Here is a 22,641-nt window from a genome sequence, read left to right on the forward strand (position 1 = left end):
AAAAGCATTTTGTTGGCAAGGTTAAATTGTGATATTAAAAATGTTTATTTTGATTGATTAAATAAATTAAAAATTAACTTATTTATCTTATTTAAATCCTTGACTGACAATTGGTTCAGTCATATAATTTCTTTTGGTGCTAAGATGATGCGAAAAGAAAAAGAAAAAGAAGAAAGCAAGTACACAACGAATTAAAATACAAAGTTAAATCACATATCCGTGCAGTAACATATGGGAATCGAGAATTATATTTTTATGACAATATTATATAATATTTTATTTGTTTGTGTTATATTAATATAGTACAATAATACATAATTATTATGATATAAAAATATAGAGTATAGAATCATTACATTAAAAAACAAAACAAAACAATAATGCGAGGCCTTTGACTTTGGCATTAATACATTATCACAGCGTGTATGATATAATACTATATTTTTACTTGTCTCTCATATTTTTCATCTAAAAAATGAACGCTAAGCATTTTCCTACGGGTAATATGCAAGCAAGTCACCGACTCAACGTTCAGAGCACTTCCTCAACTCAATATTATAACCATATATTAACAACTCCTCACTGCTCCTCCATTCTCTTAACTCGTTGACCCTCTCACTTTATTTTTCCGACCATTTGCATACGCTACTTTTGCTTCTCCTTCTCCTTCTCCTTCTCCCCATCTTCAACTACGCTTTTCCCTTTTCTTTTCCCTCTAATCTCCAACTTCCAAGTTGGATCACAACCGCTATCACAAGTTTTCATGATTCCATTCCAACCTTAACAAAAACAAACTCTACTCTTAAAAACCTCATACATGCTCCATTTCCTAATCCCACCATTTCATACCTCCTCTTTCTAACTCCCAACTTTCCAAACCTGGCTCCCTTTTCTCCCTCCATTCCTTAACATCACTTTTATAAAAACCTTCCCATTATGTAAAACTACCCCTTTCTACCTTAAAGACTACACAAAAAAACCCAAAAAAAATATTTGTTTCTCCTTACGTTTGATAAACCATGTAGTGGTACCCTTTGGTATATCCACTATTCTATCTAGTTATTTTTTTTAGGTTTGTTTATATTTGTGAATTAAAAAAAAAAAAAAAGAATGCCGGAATCGGAGACAGGGACGCCTACGGCTGCGTCGGTGCCGGCAACGCCGGATACTCCGGGAGGGCCACTATTCACGTCGCTGCGAGTTGACTCACTGTCCCACACGCGTGACTCGTTTGCAATGGCTCGGTGCAAGTGTTTGCCAACTAAGGGTGATAGCTGCTTCAATGACTTCTCGGTTGGGGTTCCAATTCCCAACGTGTCTCTCGCGCAAAAGGTATCAACTAACAAGCCTCTCTCTCTCTCTCTCTCTTGGTCAACGATTTTCATTGCATTTTCCAGATTTTTTTTGTTCTTGAGTCGGCAAAGTTGCAGTTACATTTGATTTCAAGCTAGAATTGTCATCTTTTTATATGATATTGATGAGAAGTGCATGAATGGGACTCTAGTAAAATAATGCAATTGCAATATAGAAGGTTTTGTATTTTCAATTATAAGAAATTCAGGTGGGCGTTCAATTAATATCCATAGGGTGTTCAATATTCATACATTGTAGTTATTATACAAAAAAAGGAACACGCAGGAGCTAGTGTGTCGTTTTTTATTTCTTTTGTAAACTTAGCCTTAGGATATCCGTGTTTCATATTTCTTCGTTCATTGATGGCTCTGATCACAATTTCTGGTCTTTTAGACTTTCGATGTACTATTTATCTTGTCATACTGCTTTTGAAATAAATATATTAAAATTTAATAAAATCAATATTGTTTTCAATTTATGAGAAGGATAATGATGAGTGTATATCTCATTTAAGATAAAAAAAAAAAATGAAAGAAGATATGATAATTGATAAATAATGTAATAAAAAAATTAAAGTTAAAACAGAAATGTAAGGAAGAAAGGTGTCCGATGATCGTTATAATTACTATGAAATTTCGGACTTCAAATTTGAGGACTTATGCCATTAAATTACCTTATTTATTAAATGTAGCATTTATTCGGGACATCCGATATAAAATAAAACATTTCTGGGAGAAGCATTTGCAGTGTCCCTACGATAATTTTGACACACCATGAGATCAATATGAAGTTTTTTTTTTTTTAATTATCATTGGAATTTAAATTTTATTTGATAAATGTGATCCGTAATTATATAATACAAATTTAGGCTAAGCTTTTTTTATTTTTTTGGTCAAGCTAGGCTGGACAAGACTGGGCATCATACCTTTTTGTCTTTTGGGTCGTGGAGACCACACTTTACAAAAGTTAAATCAATGGTCGGCCCAACAAGACTTGCATGTTACATAAGGAATTCGCCATTTGTGTGTGTGTGTGTGTTTTGGGGTATGAAAAATACACCTAATTGTTGGCTTGTGTGAATGAATAAATTACAAGCGTAGAAAACGCAATGCCAAGACTAAACAAATGTACAAGAATCAACTATCTTATGATATTGCTAATTAATATTAATATGATACTAATTAAAGAATTAATAAACAAAAAAAATTATTACAAATGGTATCAAGAATGTATAAAAAAACACGAAAAAAGAATGCTTATTTACATTTATTTTTTATCATATATGGTGAGAAAAATACAATAGTGGGACAATTAAGGAGGATTTTCTCACTTTAGATTTGACAAATAAATATAGAATTGAATTTGTGGAAACTTATCATAATTTAGAAATTGGTATTGAACAATGATGGGTTGAATAGATTGGAGCAGAGTTTGTGGGGACCTTCATATTGATATTTGCTGCAACGGCTGGACCCATAGTGAACAACAAGTACAATGGAGCAGAGACATTGATGGGGAATGCAGCTTGTGCTGGATTAACAGTGATGTTCATTATTCTCTCAATTGGTCACATCTCAGGTGCACACCTAAACCCATCACTCACCATTGCCTTTGCAGCATTTCGGCATTTCCCATGGACCCATGTCCCAGCATACATAGCTGCACAGGTCTCTGCCTCCATCTGTGCCTGTTTTGCTCTCAAAGGTGTTTACCATCCTTTTCTCTCTGGTGGTGTCACTGTTCCTTCTGTCAGCATTGGCCAAGCTTTTGCCACTGAGTTTATTATCACTTTTATTCTCTTGTTTGTCGTCACTGCTGTTGCTACTGATACTCGTGCGGTGGGTTCATTCATTCATTCGTTGCATTATTTCATTTTCAATTTTCATTAACTTTTTTATCATCATTTTTATTTTGCTCCCATGCAGGTTGGTGAATTGGCAGGAATTGCTGTTGGTGCTACAGTTTTGCTTAACATTCTCATCTCAGGGTAACAATTATTTCATCAAATTCAGATTAAATGGAACAGTATAACACGAACCCTTTACTCAAAATATGTCAAATGTGAAGTAAATTAGGTTGGAATTTAATAATAATACTTAAATGGATTCAATTTGAACTCAATAACTTTATCTCATCATTAAACTATAGTATTATTATTTGCATAACATATCAAAATATAAATATAGTTTTATCTCTGGCATGTTGTGGTCGGTTGATTAGGCCAACAAGTGGGGGTTCGATGAATCCGGTGCGTACGTTGGGTCCAGCAGTTGCTGCAGGAAATTACAAACATTTATGGATATATTTGGTGGCACCAACACTTGGTGCACTCGCTGGTGCAGGCGTTTACACGCTGGTGAAGCTGCGAGACAGCGAGGCTGAACCACCGCGACAAGTTAGGAGCTTCCGTCGCTAGTTCTAATAACTAGACTGCACCTTCATCCACCCCACTCTCATGTTCATAGCTCAATGTTTCATGTTTTGTATAAAACCCAATTAAATAAAACGTGGGGGGACTCCTTCTGAATTTAAGTGTGTATGTTTTGTGTGATCATCGTTTTATGTCATGCCAGGTTTGTTTTGTGGAAATAATAATTAATATGTATGGATGTGTGCAACATTGATTTTTTCTTTTCTTTTCTTTTTGTTGTTTGTGTTTCTTTCTTCCAACTATTACACAAGATTTAATCTTTTCGTGTGATTTTCCTATGACTACGGCTACATGATATATGAATTGTTTATTTGATTATAATTAAGAAATATTAAACTAAAAATACAGATATTAATTATACTCTCTTTATAACAATTTGTAAATATTATATATGTTAACTTTACTTTGTAAAATAAAGCCTAGATTAAATTTCAAAAACTATTTCAATATAGAAATATCAAATACATAACTATAAATGAGTTTTCATTAGTTTTTTAGTCACTTAACGATGTCAAGTAAAAAATTATTAAACGTTAAAAATGGAATAGAGTATAATTTGTAGTCAAATTTGAAATTTCTGTTTTGATAAATTTCAAAGCAATGGCTTATAGTTTATCCGGACAAAACATTTCAACAAAGGCGGAGAGGAGTGGACTAACCTTGTTAGATGAGAAAAACTAACCAAATTATATCTCATCAATACAAACAATTTGGTAAATATTTTATGCACCATTAAGCAAGTGGTGTCAGAGTGATTAATATCAAATCATAAGCTTAACCATTATTTAATGTGTAATAGATGAGAAGACAAAACAAAGCTATCTGCCCTCTGTATGCTTATCCCATCGATATTGCAAATAATGTAAACCAACTATTCTCAATTTCATTCCCCAACTCAATTCCAAAAGAGCGGGATTGATCAGCAAATCATAATTAAAATTTCCAAAACCCATCACGCATTGTGAGTGATTATATATTATTTACATATAGGATGCTGCAATGTTATTAATAAATATATACTAAGACTAAACTCCACTAAGACATTAGAAGCAAAATCACGTGAAGGATGCCAATGATCCATTCACAATTCCTGCTTGAGAAACGATGCTTGGTGAGTCCAGTAAAGTGGGCTTCCTTAACCAGTATTGCTGAAACCTTTGCCTTGCATAGTCCTTGTAGTCAAAGTCTATTTTATTGACGTAACTCTGCATTTACATGTGAAACATATATGAGTATATCCAATTAGCTGGCACAAGTAGCCTTATATAGGACAACTAGAAAAATAAAATGGAACATACCGAAATAAGTCCCCACAAACCCCAAAATAGATGGTTAGCAAGAGTGTATTTTTCTGCAGCTTTCACTAACTGGTTCACTTTAGCATGACTTGGTTTCTTGCCTGTGTACAAGGAGTTGCCAGAATAAATTTGAGACGTGATTGAGATTCAGAAACGTTGCATAGTTCAAGATATGATTTCAACTTTTTATAACATGATTTTGATGGAATGAATGTGACAAGGATTCTTAAAGCTATATGAACAAGGCATGCAGAAGAGTGAATGAGACACCACAGATACACTGAAAAGTTCATGAGATACTAAATAACTATGTTAAGCATAAATTAAACAAATGAATGCAAGATTCACATAGCAATTAATTATCTATATCTTGATCTTTGCCAATCATATGTACTATTGGAGTGAACAAGTCAGAGGACTAACCTTTAGAACTCAGATAGACGCGGATAAACCTTTTACGCTCCTCTAGTCCTGGTTTATCATATACAATTTGGTGTGTTAGCAATCCAGAGTTATCTCAATTAACATATAATAGCAATTACTAATAATCATTGTGTAAATGTAATTCAGGCAGTGAAATATTACAAACAAAAACTTTACCTGGATACTTGTTGTAGTCAAGAACATGAGGTGTGTCAGTGTGGTAATTTGCCACCATTTCACAGAAATGATTTGCCAAATCATATGCAATAGGATTATAACTGGCATATTCATAATCCTGTATCATTAAAGAAAGTTAAAATAGGGACAAAAGATAGGTTTACCGTAAAGTAGTATTATCTTCCCAAGTCCCAACAATGATAGAGTATGAAGTTCATATTTCTTATGGCCATGCATACCTTTTCATGGGTATTGGGTGTCACTCAAATTGTCGCAGTAGCACAATAAAAAGAAAAATCAATTCCACAAAATGCCCAAGGCAAAAAAGTATATAACCAATACTTACAATTAGAGTGACTGATCTTGTCTCTTCATCCATCATTATGTTACCATATTGTAGGTCGTTGTGACAAAAACCAATTTCTTGATATCCTTCTGATAACTTCTTCTCAAGTGTATTTATTTCCTCATCCAGATTGTCCAAACCAAAGACTTTTATATCCTTTGGAGAGCATAAACTTTTGGCTTGACCAAGCCACTTCCTAATAACATATGGAGAGCGTTTAATATGCAGCATAGCAATGAAAAAGGATTTTAATATTGACCTGATCTATAATTACCTCATTCTCTGCCAAATCTGAACCTTCTTTGGTCCAGGCATATGAAGACTATGGAACTCTCTCATCTTAGAAGCTATCAGAGCAGATATTTCGGGGTCACGAATGTCAGCAGCCGAAAGAGTCTAAAAAGCCAAAAACAAGAAAAGAAAAAAACGTTCATAAATGACACTGCTTGTCAAGTTCATCACATCTTTATTGTTGACTCATTAATTTGGTTTTATTCCATTGCGATAAAAAGTGACATCAATTCCAGATAGAAAACAAGGAGTGGATGGCCTTATGCAATACCATAGTCCATATTTGATATACTAAATGAGGCCTACCAAGTTAAGGTGGCTGAAATATAATTATAATCAACTTTTAATTATTTTATGCACCTTTGGAAGTTGAATTTAATGCTTAGTTTGTCAAATTTGTGCAAATAATAGAGAAGGGAAGTCTCTATTTTGGCAGCGTAAGTGATAAGTCATTACTATAAACTATTCCACCTAAAACACATCTATTTGCACAGTCCAACATCAACAATATTTAGTCTCATCTGGGTTTAGATAAAAAAAAGAAGTCTTCGAATTCTTTTTATAGTGTTTATGTACTGCTTTTCAGAGTCCTGCATAGGAGATCACAAGGTTCATCAATTAGTCGGGTCACAAAATAAATTTCCCATTTACTCCTCTAGAGGTCAACTTCAAAGAGCCAAATATAAAGGTGACAACATGTTAGGAACTACTTAAATAATCAAGCACTATATTTATTAATGAGCACTTAATGAGGGAAATAGACAGGAAATAAATCTGATCCTTCCATGTATGCATAAAAAATTCCAGATGCCCTTCAACAAACGTCATTGTTTTATTATGTTTCTTTACTTTTTTATATAAAAAAAAATAACATTAGGAAGGGAGTAGAGGAAAAAGAATGGTGAAAATTGCACCTAAGAGTACCTAATCCCATCCCATTGACGACTCAATACCATTCAATTGAACTTCTTAAAGACGCTTCTTAATTAATTAATTAATCCTAAACAAATAACTGTTAATGGTAACCCTCCATTGCTCCAAGTGATAAGGGGAATAAAACATGGAAAAGGAAGTACCAGTCCAAAGAAAAGCTTTTTGACTAAAGAATAAAGTAAAATGGAGAAGAAAAAGGTAATTAACTTTTAAACTGAGCATATATACGGTCTCTAAAGCTCAAGCATAATTTAATCATAGCAACCATTTAAAAAAAAAAAACTTAAATTTATGAGGTGGCTGATAAGAGGAGAGTGTATCCTCCATAGTGAAGCTAACTTGGTTGACTAATTCGTCCTTGTCGGTTGTTCATCAAGACACACAATTTGGTTAATTTATTACTCTCTGTAGAAGTTCTTTTTCACTAACGTTGAATTGTATATTGACACGTCATTAGAAAAATGACAATGTAGGTCCATTATTTTATCCTATGCACCAAGTGCATAAGTTAATGAACCAAAATGGAAAAGGTTCTGATGTAATAAATGATTTTTATAATTCAGACGCAATAATTTTTTTCATTCTAAGAAAGACTTTATATTTTTAGGTGAACATTGGATTAAAATTTAACTCCAATTATATAATCCACCCAACAAGGATAATTTTGTTTGGACATGTAACTATCATGTTAGAATTTTTCTTTTCAAAGAAAAAGTATGCAAAAGCGAAGAAGAGAATCACATACTTTGGCATGAATGAACTCTTCAACTCTGCCAGATGCAAACCTGCCAAGAAGGCGTGGACCTTGACCATGCTCTGAAATGCACTCAAAGGTTCGAACTTCTTCTTCCCTGTCGAAGAAAACGTCAACACCATCACCGTACAAACGAAGTAGAACTTTTCTGAGATCACCATCTTTATTGGTTGGCCAGTTTATCATAAAAACCTCATTGGTCATTGCACCCTTCAACGGAATCACTTGCAAGGTGTTCACATCATCAATCGCATCCCCCAAATCCGAAGCCACCGCAGCAAGTACTTCCATTATCTCTTCCTGCGATGCGCACCCTTTCAACAATTCAGTTGTCTTTATGGCCATTATTTTTTAGTGATCAACGGAAACAAGAGTTCTGTTTGTGCTGAAGAACAGAGGAAACGGAACCAGAGTTTGGTTAAGCACTTTCCTGCATGCAAAAACACACGGAGAAGGATGCCAAATTTTATAACCCAGTTGCGAAAACCGATGACCCTTTATAAGATAACTGAGAGAAACAAACAGAGAATAGAATAAAAAAGTATAATTGCGTGTTTTAAGAAACTACCCAGCGAACAAAGAAGAATAGAGTTTCAAAACAGGGGAAATGCTGCGAACAAAAAAGTTCAGTGAAGATTTCGTGAAAAAGACTGAAACTTTGTGAAAACCCAGTTGATGAAAAGCATCAGGAATCAACAAACCGTGAAGAATGATTAAAGGGTAAGAAGAAATAAGAGAAAAGGTAGAATTTAGGGAATTAGGAACTGACCAAAGTGGTTGAAGCTGAAACAGAGTGAAGGTGTCTAACACGGACACTAAGGTTCTTTGTTTGTGTGAAGTTAGAAAACTCGCAACATTTATAGAGAGAGGAAAACAAGTATTAGCCGTTTACAGTGCGTATTTGCCTTTTGGTGTTTGTTTGACCATGGAGCTTTCTTTTTATTATTTTTTATTTGAAAAGAAAACCTTTATATTGGTAACTTAAACTCAAAGATTTCCTGTAATTCTAATGGTCAAACTTGCGAATAGCTTATTAGCGTAGCAAAATCAATTAGAATAGACAAATATTAATAGTGACCAATAAAAAAATATAGATGTTGATTTTTTTATGCATTATCTACTTTAGAAAATTACTGGGATATAATTTTTCAATTTCATTTGATAAATGTTTTTTCGATTCGTTGCATCAAAATTGAATTTATGCAACTTGGAAGCATCCACTTTGGATGCCTCACAAAAGGACGCACAAGCGGTCTCAGTCGGAGCTTGTCTTTGTTAACTTAGTATTTACTATTGACTTTATAATAATAATTTTTTTATATAAAAAAATTACTAATTATTTTTTAGTAAAAATAATTCTATTCAAATTAAGTAGAACCATTGAAAGATATAATTTTTACTTCAAGTATTTATTATAGATGCATGTTCAGAAACTTAAATTTAAAATAGAAAAATTAAATCCTTGATTTCAAATAACTATTTAGGAGAAAAAAAATATTAACAATTCTTTAACGCACTTTACATTATTAATTAAAATTTATTAAAAATTAAAAAATATGAAAAAAAATTAATTTATTAACTTTTTAGTTTTTAATAAATTTTAACTAATAATAAAAATATTTTAAAAAACGTGTTAAAGAATGTGTTTGTAAGATAAATGTAAAAGTCAACGATAATTTGTTCTTAAATTGTTTTTAATATTAAAACACCTATAAAATCAAGATCGTTGATACAAACCATAATTTATTATCGAAAAGGTTTAGACTCATAGTTTAAATTATTTTTCACAAAATTATATTTGAAAATTGATGTTTATAATTATGAAAACAGAAAAAAAAGAAAAAAAAAAAAAAACAGAGGCCAAACTGTCCCTAAGATGAACCGCGTCCTCCACGAGACGTGTAACTATTTGAGGACAAAAATAATGCCGTTCATAATAAGCTAACGCGGCTCCATGGAATAGTTTTTATAATTTATATAAAAATATAAATAAATAAAAATAGACAGATATTTATTTGGTGCTGCTACTGTTCAGGTCAATTTCAAAACATATTTTATATATTTTTTAAAATTGACATTTATAATTGTTTAAATGCTTTAAAAATTAAAAAAAATATTTATATTCTTTTTAAAATAAATTACTAACTTTTATTATAACTATTTCACATAAAATAATATATAATACTCTTTTAATCTTCAAAACATTATAAAAATTACAATACTAAATAAAAGACAATCAACACTTTTAACTATATTGTATGGATATGGATGAGTTTTTCTTTTGCCTTTTCCAGCATAAGCGTTGAAAATGAGTACAAATGAGCCTGGCGTAGCATTATAAATTATATAACATCTTCAGATATTTTAATCAAAATAACTGATATTAACTGAAAGCAAATTTTTATGACAAAATGTATAATTTTATTAAATTGATTTATCATAATTTTTGCGTCAATATTTCAATTTTTCATTTTGTTATAAAGAATTTGGACGGTGCAATACACACACAGTTATGCTCGTGGTCCTACACCTCATGTCATTAACTTACAACCACACAGTACCATTATTGTTTCCCCGTTGAGTTCTGTTTTTGGAATTAACAGTTCTAAGACTTTAGTTATTAAATAAAATATTAATAAAATTAAAGATTAGTTTGAGTAATAAGTAATTCAGTTTCATTTAAATAAAATTTTAAATTTAAATTTTTATATATAAAAAAAATTTATAATAATAAACTCATCTATTATATTCAAACGTGTATCTCATATCAAATTTTAATTAAATCGAATAAAAAATTAAAAATAGTAAAATAAAATGTTGATATTTTTTACTTTTAAACAGCGTAAAATTTCAAATTTATTATAAGAAAATGTAACATTACTATGCTCAAATATAATACAATAGGCTCTCAATTCGTTCCTATAATTAAAATAACAGAAACATAAAATAATAGACTATTACTCAGACAGAGTAAGAGTGAAAAAGTGAACAAAAAGTGCTGAGGACGTGATCTGGATTAGATGTAAAATTTCGTCACATGAATCACGTGGATCAATATTCAAAATAGAAATATTAAATAAAATCACATTTGTTCATTATATTTTATTTTAAAAAAATTGGTTCCCATATGTTTATTGATTAAGTAGTGCATATTTTTTGTTTATTGCATTTTAGTGTTTAGTTTTCAGTAGTTTTATAATAATAAACGAAAATCACGACCTGAATGCATAGAGTAACATAAGTGATATACATCCTTTGAAAATAGCACATCATATTTGAAAGTTGACGATGGATTGCAGAACTTGAAACTCTTTACTATGTATTACACTTATCATATCATATCATAGGCTTCTTGCTCTTATCTGAATATGTCCCCACCACCTTGAATGGTCCTTGATGTAAGTAAGAACACCATATATTGAAAACAGCTTGTGGCACAGTTTCTACGTTATAGTCAATTCATCACTGCAATTTTTTGCTTCTGATCAAGCAGATGAAATGTCAATTCTCACGCATATTGTTATTGTTATGGACACTACACAAACATTATGGACACTGGCAGATCTCATCTAGGAACTTGGATAAGTGAGGCAATCTAAAAATAATAATAATGATAATAATTTTATTGTTATTAAATATTTGGTACTGTCCTCATAAATTTGAGAGAACAACAGCTAAGATTATTTAAATTTTTTTAAAATTAAAAAATATTTATTTTTCAAGCCAAATTATTGATCCAAATAATTATTATATATTTATATTAACGGTTGTGATCATTTTACATTAAAAATATATATAATACCTTCTTAATTTTTAAGGTAACATAAAAGTTATCTTATTATTATATACGATAAATATTAAAATTTTAAATGTACATTATGCTTGTGTTATAGAAAAGAAAAAAAATTATAAGATAATAGCGGTACCTATCAAGTAACATGTCCCTTTTATTATCTTTACTTAAATTATCATGTGAAACAAAAAAAGCAACGTGTAGAAACTAAGAACCTGGAAAGCAATAATATATATATTATAAGTTTAGATTTTGAAACGAATAAAAGATAAATTTAAGAATATTTTTAATGAATTAAAATATATAATTAAATTCGAGTTTAATAAATTCAACATTATAAAGGTAAAGAGCAGTTTAAATATAGCTGACGCTGAGTTTAAATTTAGTGTATTCAAAATTATAAAAATAAACGATACAAACTGTAAAATTTATTGTTTTTTATTTATTTATTCTCTCAAATGAAATATCAGAAATGTCTTCTTTGAGATTTTATTGAATTTGTGATGGTGGGGGCCGTGGTCATGTGAATGGGATGTTATGAAAAGAAAATAAGATAAAAAAAATAAGAAGGAACTAAAATCATTATAATTTTATATTTTTTAATTATATTAATTATAGTTTTTTTTATATGAGATGTGAGTATTTTAAAAGGGAAAATTGTTTTAACTCAATTTATGGTGTTGATTTCAAGAAGATACTTCGAATAAAAAAATGTTTTAGTTAGTATGAAAAATAATATAAACAAATTAAAAAGAGAAAATAAGAAAGAAAAATGAGTAAGTTTTTATATCATTTAATATAATATGGAAAAATATTAATTTTTTTCATTACTTTTTTTGAATAAAATAAAAATGAAAAATAATAATTATTATTTTTTTGTTAAAAGGACAAATTGTCAAATATATCTATCATAACAAATACAGATAATTAACTATTTATTAAATGTATACTTTTACAGAAAGACTTATGTATATTTTTAATTGTCTCAACTAAAAAAAAAATATTGCAATGAGAACTTTATTTTTCATTTGCATCAAATGTACAGTGCTCTTAAAAAATTATTCGACCTTGAATTAACCTATTTTAATTCATCGTTATGTGATTATTATACGTGATGGAGAAATGTTGGGATATGAAAGATGGTTAGAAAAGAGTATTTGGTATCTACTTTCACAAGAAAAAGTTGTAGAATTTAGTAGAGGGTTGGTTTGTTTCTAGTTTCATTTTTAGCTGATATATATATTTGTTACTATTTAAAAATTATATTATTATCATTTTATTTCTTGTGTTTAAGAATTTGTAAATTATATATATATATATATATATATTTATATATTTATATAAGAGTTATTAATTTGATATATTTTTATAATAAACTCACAAATTTTGGATCCAAAATAAATTAAAGAGAAAGAGTTATAATATGTTTTGACAATTATTTTCTAACACCACAATAAAATAAAAATCATAGTTTGTTTTTATAGAATTAAATATATATATTTGTATAAGAATAAATAATTTCAAAATATATTAATAAAAATTAGTTAAGTAATAAGTAACTTGGTATAGTTTAAAAAAGATTTTGAATTTAAATTTTAATAATAAACTTATTCATCTTATTTAAATACAAAACTTGAATAAAATCTATATTAAATTGGATAGAAGAAAAAGAAATAACTCTAAAATATTGATAAAATTCAATTAAAATTGATTAAGTTCAAATAATAATGATCAAAAGTTAGTTAAGTTTTTTAAAATTATATATTTAAGAATAGATAAAAATTAAATTTTAATATAGTATTAGTAGAAAAGTTATCATTAATCAATTAAATATCATCTTAAATTTAATTTTTAAAATAAACATTAATTAAATTATTTTTTAAATGTATAAACTTTAATGATTAAACGATAATATATTATATATTCTAATTAAATTCTAATAACAAAAACAAAGCATTTTGATAAAAACATTTAATAAAAATTTGCTGCCCAATAATTTTTAAAATTTTCTTCTACTTCTTGTCATGGCTTTTCAGTTCATGTCATGGTTTTTCTATTATATATTTTTTTGTTTTTGTTTTGGACTAAATTTTTTTTACAACTCATTTTTCAGTTCATTTTTCTATTATATATTAAATTTAATTTTTCATGTCATGGTGTTATAGGGGCCCGGCCCATCTTTTCATACTGCCATTTTTACATTTGCATTTATGATATTATTATTATTAGTTCACAAGTGATTTATAAATAAATCACAAATTAATTTTTGAATTATTTTTTTTAGAAATATTAACACATTGTGCAAAAAATATAAAATTTAATTTTTGAAAGAGTTTTTTAAATTAAAATTAAAAAAAGGGAAATAGAATGTAAAAAGAATCAAAGCGCTCGTAACTTACAAATTTGTCTAATCAGGTCTATACACAGAATTGAAGTGGCGTTTGGATTTAACAAATATCAGGCCTTTGATTTATGCAATTTATTTATTTTTAAATTGTCTTGAAATCTATATAATAAAAAATAATAGCATATATTGATATATTATGTAATTTTTTATAAATTTGTTATGTATACAAAATTATGTTATTTTATGAGAATAATACCGTATTTCACGATAAATTTTAAAAAATAGTCAATTATTTCTCTTAAAAAAAATTACCGAACATGTAATAAAATTAGAAAAATGATAATTTACATCTATAAGTCGTTAATTAAAGAATTATGTAATAATAATATTCATAATTTTAAATATGCTTTAACTTAATTTTTAGTGAGTTTTGTATTTACTAAATTTTTAATACTCTAGTTAAACATAATAGGTTAAGTGTTAATAAGAATAAACCCCAGCTAAAACCCTTTTGTTTCATGATTAGGCTTCACTTAAGCGAGAACAGAATTGATTTGTTATCGTAGAAGATTGGTTTGTTCGATAAAGATTTGATCTTCCCCCATTGCCCATGAGCTCCAAAGATTCAATTGGTACTTGACTCAGTTTACTCCCTTTTTTTCCAGTAACTATGATTAATCTTCGCAATTACTGGTCCGCATTTCCATGGGTTTTCCTCAAAATTCAATTTTGTTTTGTGACTTTGTTTTGATTTTCATTTTTACCCCATTGTTGGCCTAGAGGGAGAAGTTGAATAGTGAGTAGTTAATGCAGTGAGTCTCGGGCTCAAGAAGCGCTTTTTAATTATTCAGTTGCTTATCTGTTATTTTTCAAAAGCAAAATCGCAGCGTCAATTTATTGGCTGAAGTTCCTGCTTGTGTTTTGCTTTGCATTGCTTATTTTGAACACTTTACTTGTCTAATGTCTATGCAGATGCATCCAAGTTCAAAATGTCTTCTCAAAAGGATACAGATAAGTTCTTCATGTCCATCAGCGAAGGAGAGAAGAAGCCATTTGACTTTTTACGAGTTCTGTATGGTAAGTATAGCCATTCCAGTTGAAGATTGTGTTGATGCGTGGATAAAAAAACCGCAATCCTTTGCTATTTAAATATTGACCAGTTGTCCTAGCCTGTCTTGTCATGGCATCGTGCATATGTTGTATGTCTATATTACGTTTTGTGCTGAAAATGAGATCCGAGCCATATAAGGGGTCATTTAGTTTGAGAAAATATTTTCTATTTTCACTTTTAATTTTCACTTTGTTTCTTGTATTCAAAAGATTGTATAGGAAACTATGAAAATAAATTATTGTAATTAGAATTGAAAATTTTGAAGCCTTGAAATTGTAGTTTCCATTTCAAGTAGTTGTTTTTCCCCTTGTTTATAAACTGTAATGAATTGACAAGCATAACAACTTCTGTGGGCAGTGCTGGGCTGTCTTCTTAGTTGGATATTTCAATGTTTTGTTCCATTTTTACCCAAGAAAGATGGTTGACAGTGTTTCTATGTATATGGACAATTACAATTACATTTCATGATCCAGGATCTGGCACTGGACTTTGAAACTCAAACTGGTCATAAGTTGCATCTCATCATGTATCCCTATTTTCTTGTACTATAATATTTTGTTGTGTAACATACTTATGGATATTGCACTAACTGCAGATGGATGTATTGCTGGAGGTGTTGCTGGTGTCGTTGTAGAAACAGCTTTATACCCCATTGATACCATCAAAACCCGACTACAGGTAATTAAGTATATATATTTTAAATATATCTATGTTTACATCTGTCTGGTGGGGGTTGGACAGGAGGGAGGGACTAGGAAGACAAATGGAAATAATCAATTTCATGGTTTGTTATACAAGAGGTAGCATGTATTGTTGTAGGTCTGAAAATGCAGTTTTCCAACATTGATACTCGTTTCCCCATTTTATTGTGGTTTCCCAGTGTTAGTGCATATCAAAGATCCAAGTCTGTAAACGTCATAATTGTTACTTATTGCACACTATTCAACTTATATTTATGCATGAGATATAGACTTTGTTCTCCATTCATTCTATCCTATTTGATGTAATCTTTTTTGCTAGTGGGGCAATGCAATAAGCTTTCTTAAACTGTAATATATCATCTTCCCAGGGATAAGTTATGCTGTCCTCTTGTGTAGCTTCTGTTTGCATAAGCCATCAAATGGGAGGTCAGCATTTGACATAGACTACTGCAAGAAAATCTTCCTTTTGTAAAAAGTACCCAAATTGTAAAACAAACAGGCTTCTCTAATATCTACCTTTCAGTTACATTATAAGTTGATTTTGTATCTCATTCCGTACTATATCAGGTTGCTCGTGATGGAGGGAAAATTGTTTTGAAGGGTTTGTATTCTGGTTTGTCTGGAAACATTGCTGGTGTCTTACCGTGAGTAAATTTTTTATTTCCATATATACCTCATCCCTTGCAGTTCTTACGGCAATTAGTTTTTTGTTATTTATCTTGTTTCTCCATTTTTCTCTTAATATTTTTCTGTGACAAACTTATTTGAATCCAAGCAAAGAAAATTCCTGTTTCTGGTTTTATCTATTAGGAATTGACTAAAAGAATATTTGTTTACCTTCTAATCATTCACTAGGACTTCTCTCTTAATGCTTATTAGGGATAAAGCAATTTTTTAGTTTCTGGAAAGGCAGTTTGTATATCTTCATATCTTCAACACAGGAAAAAGATGGTCTGTATTCAAGTCCCACCTTTGGGTATTTGTAATTTAATCATAAATATCTTATTTGTTGACACATGTTTGTACAAACTTCATTATTATGAGCAGGTTGATCTGTTATGATGAGTTTAATACCATGAGAGAAGAAAATGAGAGTTTCTGAAAAACTGAATGAAAATAATGAGAGAAAATTTGTTTTTCTGATTTCTGAATCTTGTAATCATTAAGAAAGACAACTGAACTCTATATTTATGGAGTTATCTGATGCAGCTGTAGCTAGATCACAGTGACAGCTGTCATTATGTTAGACTAACTAACAACTAGCTAACTTGGAGGATCTTTAAAATGCAGTGGGCTTCACAGTAAGACTAAACCTCACATAACACAATACTCAAGCTTTTGTTTTCAGCAACAGATATATAACATCAAGGTCTAGCTATATTCCCACATAAGTTATACCAAGGATAGTGTTCAAACTATTGCCATTATGGAATAGAAAGGTTAGAGGTGGAAAATTTTAGAACTTGTAGTACGAGCTAGGCAATGCCATCATGCTGGTTGAATACCCCATAGTACAGGTTTACATGCTTTTTTAACTTAAAATGCACAGTTGTGTACTGAATTTTGTCTGAAAATACAATGTACTACGAGAAGATAGTTTTAAGGGCATATTGGCCGTTAACCTTCTTCAAAGCAAAAATATTGGTTTTTGATTGATTAATTTATGCAGTGCATATGCCTGATAGACAATTTGTCCACTCTTGCAGAGCTTCAGCAATTTTTATTGGTGTATATGAACCCACTAAGCAGCAATTATTAAAGTCCTTGCCTGAAAATCTCAGTGCTGTGGCTCATTTTGTAAGTTGCTCTTCACTAAAAAGAGACATTCTATTCAACTTGTCTATGTGGAGACGTGTGCTACCAACTTTCACCTTAGATATTTATGCGGAGATGCTTTTCAGCCCCAGCCCCTTTCAGAATTCTTAGTTTTCATGTTACTTTTTTTTATATCTTGATGCCAATATACTGATTTCCGAGAATTGCTTAGCTCAGATAAATCATAGGATTCACAACCGAGTAGGAGTGGCAGCAAGGCCAGTACTTGACCAGAAACACAAGAGCATAGTTCTTTTATATGATAATGAAGTGCTATTATATTTACAATTATACGTATCATAGGTACATTTCAACCTTCGTGAAAAAAAGACAGACATTGCAAAGATGTGATCCACCAATGCCCCAAAGTTAACCTTTTCTAATTTGAAGCCTTATAGATATCCAAAATTTTGTAACCTTAGTTATTCAGCAGATTTACAAGAAATTTCACCAAAACTTTTTATCAATCAATCCAATGCAGATACCAGCTTTATTATATTTTAACAATGGTTTGCAACACTTGTAGTAGACTTAATAAAAACTTCGGTCTATATAGCTTGAGTCAATTATCTAGTTGCACAATGATTATAAGACATAGAAACAAAATAAATCAGAAGGCATATAAACAGATACATATAAATAAAAGTTATAAGATACGATTAGTTAACTGAACTTTTTGGTGAGCTGTTATGTTGATGGGTTCAACATCAAGCTTGTCTTATGTGATTGGCGCAGAAGCCATTAGCCTATCACCCTGACCTAGAGCTGGGTGACATTTCTTTTAAAAAAATGTTATTTTGATACACTGAAGCTGAATACAGGCTGCAGGTGCTATTGGAGGCATTGCTTCTTCTCTTGTTCGTGTTCCAACAGAGGTAAGCAACTTTACTTCTGACACAGCCAAATATTTTCTGCTTTCTTGAACTTGGAATTGATTTTTTTTCTTTCTAGGTTATTAAGCAAAGGATGCAAATTGGGCAATTTGGATCAGCCCCAGCTGCTGTCCGTCTTATTGTTGCTAATGAGGGTTTTAAAGGTCTTTATGCGGTATGTATTGCTTAATTTCACATCTTAGGAATGACCAATAATTAGTTATTCATTAATCTCAAGGTAGCCTATGATTTTTGCTTTTAAATATTGTTCTGGGTGCTCTTTATTCAGAGAACTAAAGAAGTTTTATGTTGCTATGTTAGAGAGGAGATATGATGTTCTTTTCAGGATTATGCTCAGAAGTCAGAACCATAATGCTTTTACATTGTTTTTTTGGTTTTCCAATTTACATGCTATTTGAAAATTATATATAATGCTAATTTGTTTTGTTTGTTTTACCTGACTTAACGAACCTCAACTTTTGTTTTTGTGAGATTGTAGGGATATGGATCTTTCTTATTGCGAGATTTACCATTTGATGCCATAGAATTATGCATTTACGAGCAGCTCCGGATTGGGTATAAACTGGCGGTATGCTTAATGTTTGAATTGTCTATTGATTTATATGTATTTTTATAAAAGTTACCAATGGTACTAAATTGTCTATAAATCAAAGAAGCATTCTATTTCATGTAAAATTATATATCTTCTTTGTGGCTATGCTCATTGTAATTTTTCTGATGAATATTAAATTTCTTCTTGAATTTTAGGCATCACTTTATCAGATATTATTGTAATTGGCTCAGGATTAAGTGACTTTAGATCAATTTGTTTGGCTTCTACTTTCTAGCATATATATTATAAGATACTACAAAATTTCTCACTTTTTGCCTGAATGAGGTGCTATAAGATAGGAAGAAACCAAAGGGAATTCATTCTCAGTATACACATTTTGGGTGTGGCACTTGTTGCAAATGAGGTAGCAAGAGATGCAACATTTAGTCTTTAAAACCCAATTTTTAGAAAGCTTATGATTGAGTCAAGGTTACTTAGACAAAGTTGAAGAGAGAATGTGGTTTATCTCCTTTCTCATTTTCTGTACACCATAGTGGTTGATGCATATGATCTTGAGCAATGCTAACAAATTTTTATACACTCTCTGTAGAGGTACTTGATATTTTCTTGACTTTTTGTTTCATTGTAGGCAAAAAGAGATCTGAATGATCCAGAGAATGCTATGCTTGGGGCATTGGCTGGTACTACATATCTATTAGTAGTTTTATTTAAAGTATTCAACGATTCTTTGATATTTGTTCTTCAACTGTCAGTACGTGTTACTCTTTTCTTCCTGGAATTCATGACCAACATGTGCTGCTAAATTCATGTGGATTTTCTATTCCTTTACTTTGGTTTCTGGTTAAAGGGTATCTTAATGAATAATGTTTTCTCTAATTTTGTTTTATATAATGATTGTTAGTCCTTATTTTTTCCAAATAATTTCCTAATCTTTGCCATAACTTTTGCTGTGAAAGCTAAACTATTTTATAATCGGCTGGGCTTACAAGTTAGTAAAAAGTCCCATTAAATGGAAGATAGTATGACAATTTGCAACATGCTAAACAAATGACTGTCCCTTCCCCAAAGAAAGGTTAATTTAAATTAGTAACTAGACCATAAGGAAGCATTGTACCAGCTAAATTTAGCTTCAAATTAGTCTTTACCTTTCTTTTATTTTCCATCTATTCATGCTGAAATAACATCCTTCCCAGCTTGTTTGAACTGAGAATGGTAAATTTTTTACCTAATAGGTGCCATAACTGGAGCAGTTACCACTCCTCTTGATGTAATAAAGACCAGATTGATGGTTCAGGTACAAATAAATTTTTTTTCTTTGCTTGTTATTTGAAAGCTAGCCGACCTCACATAGTGAAATAAGGATTGGTTGTTGGTTGTTGGTTGTTGTTGCTTGTTGCTTGTTATTTGAAAGGGTTTTGGGGAGAGGTTCAAACACAAGTCTATTTTTATATAAGTTTGCTATGAAATGAAGAATGTGGTTATATTAGGTGTTATGCCACTACATTAATATTACCAATGTTTTTAGGGAAATACTAGCAACATACTCTTTTAAACATATTCTTTATTAACAACTAAAATTATTAAAAATTACAAAAACTATGTAAGTTTTACTCATAATCTAATGAATTTGATTCGTACGTTAGTAGTTTTTAATAAATTTTCAGCCATAAACTAAGAGTGTGTTACTAGCACTCCTCATGTGCTTAAAATCAAATTGGTCATTAAATTAGTGAAAGCAATTAATTAATAAATAATATATATTTTATAATATATCAAGCAATTGATTATTCTAAAATTATTAGAAAATTTGATTAGGTGAAATTTTAGACTATGAAAAGATCGTAGTACATTAGCAATCTAAACAACTAACCAAAAAAGGGAAAAATAAATAAAAGACTGGTTCAAGCTGAGTTTTTGCATCAATAATTATCTGGTTTTGGCCAGTTCTTGATTGGTTTTCTGTTCTATTGATTTTCTAAGTTGTCTGTACTGGGGGCCAATCGGTCAAGCAGGCCAGTAAGATCTCGTTTTAATGGCTGAGTACTATACAAAATAACCATTTTTGCAGTTATTTTTCCTTTGTGGAAAAATTTTCTAATAGGAGTTGTTTATTTCAAATTCCCCTTTTTTTCACACGTTTGATTTGAATATTACATTCTTTCTCCTTCGCTCTCTCTCTCTCTCTCTTTTTGGAGCATCAGGGATCACAAAACCATTACAAAGGCATTTTTGATTGTGTGAGGACAATAGTTAAAGAAGAAGGAACTCATGCTCTTTTTAAGGTATTGTCATTTCTTGAAATTCAGAGTAACACTAATCAATATTTACAATTGTAGTTTTATTTAAACCAAATAACTTCCAGAATCTAGGACTATTGGGGAAATATTTTCTGTTTTTATTTTTAATTGTAAAAATACTGCTTATTTTCATACTCTTTCTTATTTTAAAAGTTTATATAGGAAACTGTTAAAATAAGTTTTTTATTGCTTTTACTGTATACAAATCTTTAGAAAAATAAAATAAATTCAAAACAAGATAACCTTTTCATAGTTAAAAGTGAAAACATTTCCTCAAAGTAAAAAGGCCCTTAACTATGTTACATTTCCATTTTTCTGCAGGGTATTGGGCCTAGAGTTCTGTGGATAGGAGTTGGAGGTTCAATATTTTTTGGTGTTCTTGAGAAGACAAAGCAAATTCTTGCTCAGAGGCACCCCCAAGCTGAGGCTCAGAAGCGAGTTTCTTCTAGGCATGATTAAGCTGATGATGTTGCAAGAGCTATTTAATTTAAGCTCATGATTGCAATGACTAATGAGCCACTCTTTATTCAGATTCTTCCTCTACTTCATTCCTAATTTAATGCCACCTGAATGAGTCCAGCTCAAAACATGCCCATTTGGGCTGTTGTAAAGATTGAATAAAATCTGGGCCTACCTGGACTTTTCTCTAGCAAGGCTGACAAAGCACCGACTGTAACAAATGTACATTTTTTTTTTCTATCTTATCTTTTCTGCAGAAAATTATTCTTTTCACTCAAACACCAAGCAACAGAACAGGGACAATAAAGGAAGAAAAAACAATGAAGGCTCAGAATATATTTAGGGTATATTGGAGCTGTACAACCTTGTGTCGGTATATTGTACACTTGTCTAATTCCAGCACCTTATTGAACTAACTCTTGCTCCAGCTTTCCCCGATCACACGGTGCACGTTTCTTCTAAACATTTTTCTTCGGGTATTTACTGTTATTTTGTTTACTTGACAAGAAGATATTTATTTATTTGTTAAACTTTTGGTCGATGAAGTTCACGACAAACAAGGAAGCAGCACATCAACTTTGAAGAGCTAAATTCTTGAGAAATTTCATTTTTGAAAAAATCATTAACAATGTACGCATCATTGCGATTGGATATCTTGCGCAATGT

General features: G+C 30.5%; 3 protein-coding genes across 7 annotated transcripts; 2 read left to right on the forward strand and 1 right to left on the reverse strand.

The window, feature by feature from the left end:
* Window positions 1–763: 763 nt before the first annotated feature.
* LOC113871185 (probable aquaporin NIP5-1) lies at window positions 764–3,781 on the forward strand. Its single transcript, XM_027508094.1, has 4 exons — window positions 764–1,332; window positions 2,772–3,191; window positions 3,279–3,340; window positions 3,574–3,781. The coding sequence occupies exons 1-4, from the start codon at window positions 1,111–1,113 to the stop codon at window positions 3,767–3,769; spliced, it is 900 nt and encodes a 299-aa protein (XP_027363895.1). The 5' UTR covers window positions 764–1,110; the 3' UTR covers window positions 3,770–3,781.
* A 718-nt stretch (window positions 3,782–4,499) lies between these two features.
* Window positions 4,500–8,904, reverse strand: LOC113871184 (probable choline kinase 1). 5 transcript variants are annotated; one of them, XM_027508093.1, is made up of 8 exons: window positions 8,776–8,904; window positions 7,998–8,306; window positions 6,303–6,424; window positions 6,029–6,224; window positions 5,683–5,800; window positions 5,506–5,553; window positions 5,083–5,183; window positions 4,500–4,989 (listed from the first exon to the last, which is right to left on the reverse strand). In XM_027508093.1, the coding sequence occupies exons 2-8, from the start codon at window positions 8,295–8,297 to the stop codon at window positions 4,840–4,842; spliced, it is 1,035 nt and encodes a 344-aa protein (XP_027363894.1). In that variant the 5' UTR covers window positions 8,298–8,306; window positions 8,776–8,904; the 3' UTR covers window positions 4,500–4,839. The 5 variants fall into 5 exon arrangements, with proteins under 5 accessions (XP_027363894.1, XP_027363889.1, XP_027363891.1 ...); XM_027508088.1 differs by having other exon boundaries at window positions 7,998–8,436; window positions 8,776–8,837; XM_027508090.1 differs by having other exon boundaries at window positions 7,998–8,436; window positions 8,575–8,837.
* Window positions 8,905–14,663: 5,759 nt separating this feature from the next.
* LOC113872884 (S-adenosylmethionine carrier 1, chloroplastic/mitochondrial-like) lies at window positions 14,664–22,498 on the forward strand. Its single transcript, XM_027510760.1, has 12 exons — window positions 14,664–14,778; window positions 15,119–15,223; window positions 15,853–15,935; window positions 16,526–16,602; window positions 17,665–17,755; window positions 18,595–18,648; window positions 18,725–18,820; window positions 19,145–19,234; window positions 19,848–19,899; window positions 20,452–20,513; window positions 21,421–21,501; window positions 21,838–22,498. Exons 1-12 carry the CDS (start codon window positions 14,757–14,759, stop codon window positions 21,973–21,975), a joined length of 951 nt encoding a protein of 316 aa, XP_027366561.1. The 5' UTR covers window positions 14,664–14,756; the 3' UTR covers window positions 21,976–22,498.
* Window positions 22,499–22,641: the final 143 nt, after the last annotated feature.

Source organism: Abrus precatorius, unplaced genomic scaffold, assembly GCF_003935025.1.
Source record: "Abrus precatorius isolate BTA unplaced genomic scaffold, Abrus_2018 Scaffold7, whole genome shotgun sequence".
NCBI lineage: Eukaryota > Viridiplantae > Streptophyta > Magnoliopsida > Fabales > Fabaceae > Abrus > Abrus precatorius.